General features: G+C 38.5%; 1 protein-coding gene and 1 long non-coding RNA gene across 5 annotated transcripts in view; one reads left to right on the forward strand and one right to left on the reverse strand.

The window, feature by feature from the left end:
* The window catches only part of LOC137496855 (uncharacterized), a 132,892-nt gene extending 122,859 nt beyond the window's left edge, over positions 1 to 10,033 (forward strand). The window contains exons 8-10 of the long non-coding RNA XR_012388238.1: positions 3,078 to 3,317; positions 5,156 to 7,196; positions 9,519 to 10,033. This is a non-coding gene — a long non-coding RNA (uncharacterized lncRNA). The remainder of the gene's footprint in view (positions 1 to 3,077; positions 3,318 to 5,155; positions 7,197 to 9,518) is intronic.
* Positions 1 to 12,500, reverse strand: part of pax2b (paired box 2b) — a 75,365-nt gene that overhangs the window by 30,007 nt on the left and 32,858 nt on the right. For all 4 annotated transcript variants that reach the window (NM_131640.1, XM_073917886.1, XM_073917884.1 and 1 more), the window contains 1 exon segment: positions 3,055 to 3,230. In NM_131640.1, the coding sequence (NP_571715.1) occupies positions 3,055 to 3,230 (176 nt within the window).

Below are 12,500 nucleotides of genomic sequence, written 5' to 3' on the forward strand. Positions count from 1 at the left end.
GAGGCTTGTGACCATGATGTAATGCAATATGATAAGTGTGAGAATACCACTGTGTGCATGTAGAATTTTGCACTTTGATATGTTCAAAATCTTCTAATATAATGAAAACAATTGACTATCTTACACATATCAGCTAAAGTCACCTAACTAAGTAGTCTGCACACTTCCAGTCAGCTCGCTAGTTTTGAAACACAGCCATTAACTAACAGCTCAACATGGAGAGAGTTAAAAATAGAATAGTGGACAGGTTTAGAGTGAAGAAGGAGGAATAAAGAGCGAGGGAGAAGGTCTATGAGTGGAGAAAATAGTCTGATTAATATTGCTTTAAATTAAAACTGATTTTTCTAGAGCGTCCCGTTCGCCTGTTTTTTTTTCCTTCAAAGGCTTTCCGTGTTTCCTTCGTCTTTTCCCCCTCCTTTTTAATACCCTCTTTGACGGCCTTTGTGATTGCGAGTCATTTCCAATTCATTTCGGTATTGATCTTGCAGTGAAAATCAGTTTTGTAATTAGCTGCAAATTAGGCCTTCTTCTGGAGGTGAGTGCTGTCGGCCTGATTAATCGCTGGAGTAATGTCTCCCGATCGCACCCAAATTAAAATGAACTCAATTAGGCTGTTCCCTTTGCTTTATGGCTCTGACTCACGCTTTCGGGCGAGAGAAATTAATCGTCACTTGTTGTTTAGTCGGTTAATGAAAGTAAATAAAGGTTATCCATTATAATAAATCCAACACTTTCGATACAAAATTACACATAAAGGGTTTCATATGCTGTTGTTTGTGCCTGCGTGTGTGTTATTAATTGCTAACGTTGTTATTTTGCGAGTGTTTAGCTTTGGTACACAGCTTTGAAGGATTCTGACAGGAAATGACATCATTTCTCATGCGCTGGTGTTGTGAGCTCATCTCAGGTGTTTTTTTATTCTGTTTGAAAAATCAATAGATGGAGGGAGTTTTGCTCTTTGATCCTCACTGCAACACTAGCAATTACTGCTGAACAACACATATTTATACACACATACACGAACCTGAAATGCCACATAGTATTGGTGTTGAGATTGAACAGTCGTGGTTGTGCTTTCTTGAAATCCCAAACATTGTATGGTATTTTTATATGTACATTTATTTCTTAATTAACAGCATATTACTATTTTATTTTTTAATGTTAAATAGAGCGTAACACTTTTTACAGTTTTAACCATTGAGGATGACGCTTTTTATTGATTTTCTGATGGAAAATAATAAAAAAATGTTTTCAATAGACAACATTTTGTAAATATTAAAGCAAAGACATTTTCACAGTATGTCTGATAATATTTTTTCTTCTAGAAAAAGTTTTATATGTTTTATTTACTAGGATAATAATTATCTAATAATATTGACTTCAACTGTACATCTGTTTATGAAAAGACATCTATATGCATCTATAAAATAATACAAAATTACAAAAAATACATATATATATATATATATAGTCATTTAAATAAATACAAATAAAATATTAATATTATTATTAATAATAATATATTCAATATTTTTTTATTTTATATTTTTATTTTTATTTTTTTATAATATATTATTCATATATTGCATTATAAAAAAACTGTAATTACACACACACACACACACACACACACACACACACACACACACACACACACACACACACATATATATATATATATATATATATATATATATATATATATATATATATATAAATATATATATATATATATATATATATATATATATATATGCATATATGTATATATAATTTTTATAATGCAATATATGAATAATATATTATAAAATAAAATGAAATATTTTATATATTATTATTAATAATAATATTAATATTTTATTTGTATTTATTTAAATGACTACTTAAATTCTACATCAATGCATTTATTTTAAGAAAAAGCTTTTTAAATAAAACTTTATAGTTCTAAATATTTCATTTTGAGATAATTTTTATTAATTAAGTATTATTTTTTATATATTATGATATATGAATATATTTTATATTATTATTATTATTATTATTATTATTATTATTATTATTTTATTTATATTTATTATAAATGAATAATGAATAAATGAATTATAAATACTTCTACATCAATGCATTTATTTTAAGAAAAATACTTTAAAAACCTGTATAGTTCTAAATACTTCCTTTTAAAAATATTTTTATTAATTTATTTTTTATTAGTTTTGATTTATTATTTTTGATATATTTTTATTAATCAAAAAATATTTATAAAAAAACTAATCAGTTTCTACCTATTTTTTGGCAGTTTTGTACAATTATTGTAATAAAAACCAATATTAATAAATGAGCAGCAAATCAGAATATTTAATTAATTTCTGTAGGCTCATGTGACACTGAAAACGGCAATGATGATTAAAAACTCTGGATCACTGGAATATATTACATTTGACATTGTTTTACAATAGAAAATCAATTACTTTCAAAGGTTATACTATTTCATTAACATCACTGCTTTTATTACATTTCAATCAAATAAATGTTACTTTGGTCGACATAAGAAGCTCTTTCCAAAACATTTGAAAATCCTCAGGATTCCAAACACTTCTGTACACCATCTGATACCACGCTTGTACCACAGTACAGTCTGACTTTACATTTTGGTCCCACTTCATATTAAATGCATTGAACGACTATGTACTTACATCAGGATATATATACAGTGTACTTAATGTGTTCATAAAGTATTACAACACACTGCTTGTGCAATTGAGTACGGGTAGGGTTAGGGACAGGTTTGGTGGTATGGGTAAGTTTAAGCAAGGGTTAAGGTGTAAGGTCAACAGTGTAATTACAAATATACTTATTGAAATAATTACAAATATAATTGCATGCATGTATTTAATCAAGCATAAGTGCAATGTAAAAACAGATATTCACACAAAAAGTACATTGTAATGAATGATTAACAATGTAAGTACATATTAGTTAAGGCCACTTGTAAGCACATTTTTGTTAGGAATAATGAGTCTGGATCTGAGTATTTCCTGAGACAGATGGACTAACCTGCTCTGGTTTGATGTGTTCAGATGTAGGGAAGACGTCAGGAAAGACGGGTCTCTCGAACACTCGGTCCAGGGCCTCCAGCTGCTGCTGTGTGAAGGCATCGGCCCGCAGGTGTTTCCTCAGACTCTCCACACTGCCCTGAGAATCACTGCTCTGCGCAGAACCCTCCGACCCGTCTGCACACACACACACAAAAATACATTACATCCGAATGAGAGAGAGAAACAAGCAGGAAAGAATATTCTAGAGGCAAAGGAGAGAAGGTAATGTTTACATTTGTGCTTTAAAAGGAAAACCTCAGATGTTTTAAGTATACTAAAGGCACAGTGACATCAAAATAGTCAAAATTATTTATTAAAAAAGATTTGTTTGTACAACTATTTTTTTTAAATAAGAAAAAAACATCATAATATTGAATCAGAATAACTTCCTCTCCCTCTTCAACCTTATCTCCTCTCTGATTGGTGTTTATGTCCATGGGTGCGGGATCAATTGGTCATTCAAATGAGGTCCACTAATAGCAACTCACATCCATCCAAAAGCAAAATAAATGGATGAAAACGTCTTTTTTCTGAACATGGCCAACACCTGAAGAAAACCTGTGCAGTATTGTTCAACCTCCTTACCGGGTTAAACAAGGTTTCACAAACACAGCACTTTCTCCTGGTTTTCCTCTGACCTGATTACCCTTGTGCAGAAAGACTCCCCCACACCTCTCTCTTTCTCTCTCCTCCTCCTCCTCACGCTGCCAGAATGCTTTAGAGCTCCTTTAAATATCTTCACATCCTGCCTTCTCTAGAAAGTCGTGTCTCCCTTACAAATCTGTCACTCTGCATTCACAGCATATTATGTTCTCCGTGCGGCCCACAGTTGCTGTGATGTATGACATGCACTGCCTGTATTGATTGACCCAGCTTACAGAGAGAATGGATGTAGAGGAAGAATGATGACCCGAGTAAGGAAACAAGTTGTGCTTTTGAGACATGGGACAAAAACCTTTATATAGTTGATAATAATAGATTATTATATCTTATTAATATTGACCTTAAAATTGTTTTCAAAAATAAAATAATTAATTCCAGCCAAAATAAAAAGCATAAGACTTTTTCCCAACCCGGGCTCATTGTGGAAACGTAGCTCTGCGGACCGAGAGATACGTCCCGGGAGGTACGTATTCGAGCGGTTTTTGTTTTCGCGGATCCACGAGAGGCCGCTGTGCACGCTTTTTCGCGTCTCGGGCGCCTCTCCGGAGCATTCGCTGTTCGCGCCTGTGCTGTTCTCACACGAAAAGCCACCTGATTGGCCGACCCGGCCACCCTCCTCTTCCTCCTCCTCGGTTCGTTTGGCATATGTGAAACCACCAATCGCGCTCCAATCCGCGCCAAATCAATCGCTTCGTAATCGCTTGAATAAGGTGGTCTCGGCTGGATTAAAACGAACTCTGGAGCAGATCGATTGTAGTGAGAAAGCGATACGATCCGAGCACGGCTACATCACAGTGTTTTATGGATGTGTAATAGGCATACGGCAATATGAAGAGAGAATTGTGAGTAGGGCGGGAGGTTATTCCAGACATCCCAAGTCTCCCGGAAGTTTCAGTAGTCTCCCTAGACTAGTGATAATCTCCCGTAAATTGCGCGTCTCCCTCCCGGTCCTCAAATACGTCACGCACCCTTCTCACCCCTCCCCACCGCATCCCTCCTCGTTCTTCAGACACGTCGCACACCCTGTCAAACACCACCACCAGCTCTTTTGGTCCGTTTAGAAACTTTGCCGTGTGAAAGCGAACCGCACCAAGAGCAAAGAGCAACACTGTAACAATTTAAATCCCTGTTTCGGAACAACTGAATCGATTCACAGGTGTGAAAGCACCTTAATTGTTTATAGGGGTTTGCTCTTGAGCTGATTGGATAATATAATGATTGCGTGTGTGATGAATTAGCCTCTTTAAAGACTGATCGTGCTCCTCCCGAAATTTGTTTATAAAACATCACTTAGTATGGTAGAAAAACAAGTGTGCAAGGTTGCACATATACAAGTAAATATCATTAAATGTGTTTGATTTCTGTTCAGAATCTTTTTTTTTTTCTCTCTTTTATAGCTCAGGAATCGGTGAGGATAGAGACGAGAGGTTAAAAGCAGAGAGAAGGAGAGAGGGATAGATGGAGTGATGGAGGCTCAGGCTGGAATGAAGTCTTGATGAGTATCCTGTCCCAGCTCATCGTGTCTATAATACTCTTCTTGATCGCACATTTTTCACTGCCGCTGAATTCAATTGATCAATCATGTCTGTCTGATGGCACCATTTCAGCTGGTTATTACCACTGCGCTTGTCACGGTGACCTTTTCTTTCTGCACAGCGCGCTCTTTCACACACACGCACACAGACACGCACACACACACAATGGACACTGCTCTCTCTGTGTGTGTGTCCAAGTATCCAAGTATGATTTTACATCCGTACAATATTTGATGCTTGCAAAACATGTCCCTGCAGTGGTGCGTTGTAGATGACTGCCAAGGTCACTTACTGTAGGTTAAGTTAAGTTAAGAGTGCTTAGTGTGTTGCTGTGTGGTTGCGTGGGCATATTTGCCAGGACACTGTTGTAATGTTTACAATGCTCTTCTGGATGCATTGGTGTATGACTGAGTAAGCCATTTATATTGTTGTTAATGCATTACTGTTGTTTTCTTCAGAATAGTTGCAAGTGTGTAGTTACTGTCTGTCATTATGTTCAGATTGTACTGCCGTATGATTGATTGAACAATCTAGGTAGCTGTTAGGGTGTTGCTAGGAAATTGTTATGCTGTTTCAAGAGTTCACACTTAGCTGATGATTGATTATAAAGCATGTTTGGCATGCTGTCCCGAGAGGGAGCCCTGAGCATATAAGATCCCTGAGCCCAAGGCTCCCTCCAGTTTGCAAGGCGAGAGGGGAGTTTGAGCTCAGGGAGATCTGGAGAACTCCCCTGCTGTAGTAGCTAATGAACAGATAGTGATTGCTCTTAACGCCCTATTCACACGGGGCGTCAGCGTCAACGCTTCCCATTCACTTTGAATGGGTGACGTCAGGCGTTGCCGAACTGCATTGTGGATCCGTCGGCGCCGCTTCAGAAGCGTTCCTCGCTGCAGAAGTTGGGACCAGCTCAACTTTTCAAGCGCCGACGGAAGCGTCAGCCAATCAGATCGCTGTATGCAAATACACCAGCTCAGACAGTGGCCTATTGCTGACTGAATTTCATTGGCTGACGCTTCTATGACGATCGTTTCAGCTCCAACTTCAGACACGCCCTCTGTCAAGCGTTGACGCTGAAGCCCCGTGTGAATAGGGCGTAAGAGATAACTACTTAGGAGCATGTTTATGGTGCCAGTTTGGATTAGTCAATTAACTTTAGTTTAGTTTACTTTAGTTTTAGCATGTTTTTGGACGGTGGAAGGAAACTGGGGAACCTGGGGGAAACCCACATGAGCACGGGGAGAACGTACAAACTCCGCACAGAAATGTTGGCTGTCTTGGTAAGGACTAGAACCGGTGACGTTCCTGCTGTGAAGCAACATTGCTAACCACTGGGCCACCATGCCAGCCATCTAAGAAAGGAGGAGGAGTATGGGTGAAAGGGGAGATTCTTCAAAACGTATGTTTTGTATATATATATATATATATATATATATATGTGTGTGTGTGTGTGTATGTATGTATGTATATATTCTTTCTTTTTTTGCGTGTTATAATAGGTTTTCTAGCCAGTTGCAAGCTGAAATCACAGCACTCTGAGCAATAGTAACAGTGATGCTTGGCTTAGGCGTGTGTGTTTTTCCGCTTTCTGGCGCTCTGTTTGGACAGCTCCCATGGGGGTCCTTGAGGTGGAGTGGGTATTTGCTGTATCGGGCGCTGGGGCAAATGAAGTCATTAATTAGGTGCCATTAGGGAGCCTGGGCCACAGACCTGATCAATACGACTGCATTTGTCATTCACAGCAGTGACAACAGCTTCCCACTCACTGGATGAGCAACACACACACATGTGCGGCCATTACTGCGCTGGCTCGCTGTTCTGGCAGAGCGATGAACGTAACGCTTCATCTGCGCAGAGAAAACACACTACTGACTCTCACTATGACCAGGAAAACAGCATCATTACAGTACAGCATAATATATTACATTCATCTGTCTATATGTCCGTCTGTCTGTCTGTCTGTCTGTCTGTCTGTCTGTCTGTCTGTCTGTCTGTCTACTCATCTGTTATTGTGTCTGTTTCTCTATTCGTCCATCTGTATATCTGCATTGTAAAAAATTGCTGTCAATTTTACAGTAATACAGGCAATTTTTACAGTATTATTATTAAATTTACAAGCGCACTGTACTGCAAATTAATAATAACAATTGTGCTGTGAAACTACATGCTTTATATGTATATATCTATATGTGTCTCACTATCTATTTGTTCATTTACAGTGCACTTGTTTATTTTACAGTATTACTGTCAACCAAAATGCGCATATTTGTCTGTCTGTATATCTATCTATTTATCTAGCTACCTGCCTATCTGTTTTTCTATCTAACTGTCCGTCCGTCCGTCCATCTGTATGTATATCTGTATATCTATTTATCTGTCCAGCCCTCCCTCACTCCCTCCGTCTGCCCATTCATCCGTTCATCTGTTCATCTGTATGTCTATATGTCTGTCTGTCCTTCTATCAATCTTTCTGTCTGTATATCTGTCTATATATCTATCTGTTTGTCTTTTTGTCTGTCTATATGTCTACCTGCCTATATGTCTATCTGTCTCTATATCCATCTGTCTGTCCTAATACAGCTGACTGTTACTGTAAAAAAGTCAATGCACACCTAAAAATATTATATTAAATTTACAAGCGCACTGTACTGTAAATTAATGATAACAATTGTGCTGTAAAACTACAAGCATCTATATGTGTCTCGCTATCTATTTGTTCATTTACAGTGCACTTGTTTATTTTACAGTATTACTGTCAACCAAAATTGCCAGTAATACTGTCAATTTTACAGATTTTTTTTACAGTGCGTATATCTGTCTGTCTGTATATCTATCTATCTATCTATCTATCTATCTATCTATCTATCTATCTATCTATCTATCTATCTATCTATCTATCTATCTATCTATCTATCTATCTATCTATCTATCTATCTATCTATCTATTTAGCTACCTACCTATCTGTCCGTCCGTCCGTTCATCTGCCATCCATCCGTCTGTTTATCTGTATTTCTATATATCTGTCTGTCTTTCCCCGCAGACGTTTCTGGAGACTGCGATTTACGTGGCCGGAGGTACGTATGTCCGCGTTTAGGTACGTATGGCCGTGTGGCGCCGCTCCGCTCCTCCTCTTCGCGCTCGCTGGCTGACGGCTCGCCTCCGAGTGGAGGGCTTTCCCGCTGCTACCAGTTTGTCCGCTTAGCTCGCAGAGTTACGTTGGCGCAGCGGAGGCCCGGAAGAGGTGAAGCCGGCTCCGTGGACGACCGGGATCGAGTCCGGGGAAGAGCGGTTCCAGAAATCAGATTAGATAAAAAACAGAATCCAAAAACTAAGGGCGAGAACGCGGCGGGATCCGAAAACGCGGTCGAAATCAAAGACGAGGGCTTTTGCTTTTTTTTTTTTTTTTTTCTGGACGGCTTTTGCAAACCGTTGCTTGGGTTTAGGGAAGGAGGAGGAGGAGGAAGAGGAGGACGTCCGGGTTGGCCGATTGGCCGGCCGCTCAATCGATCGTTCAGTCGTTGAGCCAGTCAGTCGGACGGATGGTCGCTCCACAGCGGCCTCCGGCGGCTTTTCACGCGAGAACAGCACAGGCGCGAATGGCGCACGCTCCCGAGAGGCGTCAGAGATGCGAAACAGCGCGCACAGCGGCCTCTCGCGGTTCCGGGAAAACAAAAACTGCTCGAATACGTACCTCCCGGCACGTATTTCGCGGTCTGCAGAAACGTCCGCGGGGCTACGTTTACAAAATGAGCCCGGGTTGGCTAATTTATTTTCTTTTTTAGAGACAACCTGCGAATGTTTGTTTATCAAATTGTTTGCACTTTTGATTTTATGTTTTTGCTTATTTAGGCTTCAGATTGTGGGAAGTGTTTCAGGTGGAGTGTGCTGCTTGTTTGATTGTTTGTTTGTCTTGTCAAGTGTATGTACGTTATGATGTGTTGTTCTCTGTTTGATTTACTTTTTAGGGACCCCCTCGAAAATGAGATGATTCATCTCAAGGGGCTATCCCATTCAATAAATTCAAATTCAAATATAAAAGTGTATATTTAAAGTTTGCATATGCAGAAAGTGCCAATGCTAGTTCGTATGACATCAAACGACTTTCCAAAAACGTATGTCAGAATAAAAACATACAGATTTGTAACAACACTGATGTCAGAACTGTCATTTTCCCATTAACTATAACTTTACTTTCTCCACCTTTGCTCTATTTCTTCTCTCTATTAGGTTACCAAAGTGAAGTGCTCGGTTGATCCAGACGGCCGGCGGGTTTCTTGGGTCACAGAATGAAGCAGTGTTTTCTCCCATTAGTGCTTATGTAATGGCTTTCACCTGGAGTCGCAATGCTTTGAGGCGCTGCTGCACAGTTGCGACGTGTGCTGCCCTGCTGCTGTGGTATTGATCTGCGACTGAGTGGAGCGGATTCCTTTTGACGTGAGTCAGTATTAAGACTGAGGTAACGAGGGAGCCGCTCTATCAGAGCAGATAAGCAACTCCATAACACCGCAGGATTCACACCCACAGGGCCTGACCCCATGGGAAAGACACAGAGAAATACTGACGGCCAAGCCAGAGATTCTCTTACACTTTCGCTTCAGATCTCCAGATTTGACATGCCTTTTTTAGTGGAAAACCATCACAGCTCCAAAGGGACGAGTAGTAGTTTGTATTCTAATACTGAAAATACATGAAGTACGAGCTTCTTATAATTGTATAGCTTAAATAAAAAGTGGTTTATTTGCAAAACTTTGCACATATGCACTCTTTTAAAGTACACTGTAAAATTACTTCATGCAGACTTTTTCAAGGCATTATATTTAGTACATGACATTTTGAATCATGCATATGTGTTCATTAGAATCATGCATATTTACAATGCAACGTTTGATAATTGCAACTCTTGACAGTGCAGCAAATTTAAATTGCAGCATACTAATGTCTTATGTGGTAACCATAGTTAAAGTATCTGTAAAACTAAGGTAATTTGGTTATAAAAGATGCTTTATTACTTGATTGTGTTTTTCTATCAATAATGCTGTAGGACTCAATGCTATAGAATGGCTTGGTCATAATGAAGAGCATTAGTTTGTTATTATTTTAAAACGCATGCAAAGTTCTGTCATGAAACTCTGTGCGCATGCAGGCTGATAGTGCACTTGATCTGCTACATGGTGCTGGATATTGGTTGATGTTTCCTCATCAGCCTTGCTTCTCAACATTTTAAAAGCTCAATGTTGTTCTGCTTGTAATATTGCAACACTTTGAGACCCTCCTCGACCCCAGCTCCACCTGTGTTTAGATCTGCTACGAGGGTTGCATTACTATTATGTTTGTAGCAGCAGTGTGTTAAAGTCACAGACTGCATGTGTGAATATACTGGCAGGAGTAAGTCTCTATACTTCTCTGCCATAATAATCAAAGCAGCAGCAGCGCAGCAGATTTATTCCACCAAGACCAAACACATCAACATTGCCATATACTGTACATATTCATTACCATACTAAATCTTTCTGAGAGTTGTCATGACAGAAATACTATATGTTAACCATACCTGTCAACCCTCATGTTTTCCCAGGATTCTATTGTATTTTTCATTCTTTCTATGAAGGGGGGCAATAAACATTAAGAAGTCGATTCTTCATATACGCAACCCATACCGCTGAACCAATAGGGGATGTCCCTTGCTCTTAAATGTGAATCTGTTCTGTGCTTTTATTTTATTTAGGCATGAAAACACTTGGAAATAAAATAAAAACGGCGGGATTTCCTTCCTTTCTGTTGCAGCCACCATTGCCTCAACTCAAAACAGTCAGTTCATGTAGCGAAGCGTGACTGTCAGACGCTCTCTATAGTGATATATAGACTCTTTTCCCCAAACCGATTTTGTACACGCCATTTGAAGCGGAACAAAAGTGGACACTGGGTTTTGGGTGTGTGTTTTAACAAACATATACACATAATAATAATAATAATAATAATTAATAATAATTTCTTAAATTTATATATCTCTTTTCTGGGCACTCAAAGTGCTTTACACATAAGCGAAATCTCCTCATCTACCACCAGTGTGCAGCATACACAGAGTGATGAAGCCAATTATGATATGGGGATGGTTAGGAGGCCATGATGGACAGAGTCCAGTGGGCAAATTTGGTACTCTTTTTCAAAGAGCATCCTGGGATTTTTAATGCCCATAGAGAGTCAGGACCTCAGTTTAATGTCTCATCCAAAAGACGGGCAGTATAGAGTCCCTGTCACTATACTGGGGCATTAGGACTCACACAGACTGCAGGTTGGGCACCCCCTGCTGGCCTTACTAACACCACTTCCAGCAGCAACCTAGCTTTCCCATGTGGTCTCCCTTCCAGGTACTGACCCAGCGCAGCCCTGCTTAGCTTCAGTGGCCGACCATGTAAGAGTTGCAGAGAGCTAGCTGCCGGCCATAATAATATATATATTTGTATATGTATAATATACATAATAATATACAAATAACAATAATAACATCTAAACGTGTTGATCTTGGTGGTTTTTTTTTTAAACAACTAATTTTGTCTTGAATGAGCTGAAAAAGTTAGGAAAGCAATCAAATGCTTTAATAAAAGGTCTGTGCATTTAGTGGCAGCTCTGTTATTCAAGGTGATCAAAGGAAAAATCCCTTATTTTCACATCCCAGTGTTCACAGGGATGATGTATACACTCTAAATCAAATCCAATGGAATGATTGTACCATTGAGAAATCATTTTAAGTGAAGTGTGTTCACTTTGATTCGGCACACAATTTTTAAATGGACAGTATATGAATAAATCTCATTAATTTTTTTTTATTTTATCTGCCTCACGATGGAGCTATTCCTATTTTGTGAGATCATGTTTAGAATTTAGATTTAATTGCTGTTGATTGGATATAACTGAGCACGTGCAAAAATGGTTTCAAATAATTTCCCCAGAAACTGCTCATGATTTTCACAAATATTTACAAAGAAAGAACTAATTAAATTAAACATGCAATTCTGAAAAAAAGAAAGACTAAAATAGTATTTTCTTGCAAACCATTCTCTAATAATCAGTCCCTCCAGAGACGTCATTTTAAATATTTGCAGCCCAAAATTACTTTATGATGGATTTACCTATGGATAAACTGATGGATATATATATATATAGATGACTGTAGTTGCTTTCGATTCTTATGTTTTACTGTAGGGAGAG

The sequence above is a fragment of the Danio rerio genome, chromosome 12 (assembly GCF_049306965.1).
Source record: "Danio rerio strain Tuebingen ecotype United States chromosome 12, GRCz12tu, whole genome shotgun sequence".
NCBI classification, from domain to species: domain Eukaryota; kingdom Metazoa; phylum Chordata; class Actinopteri; order Cypriniformes; family Danionidae; genus Danio; species Danio rerio.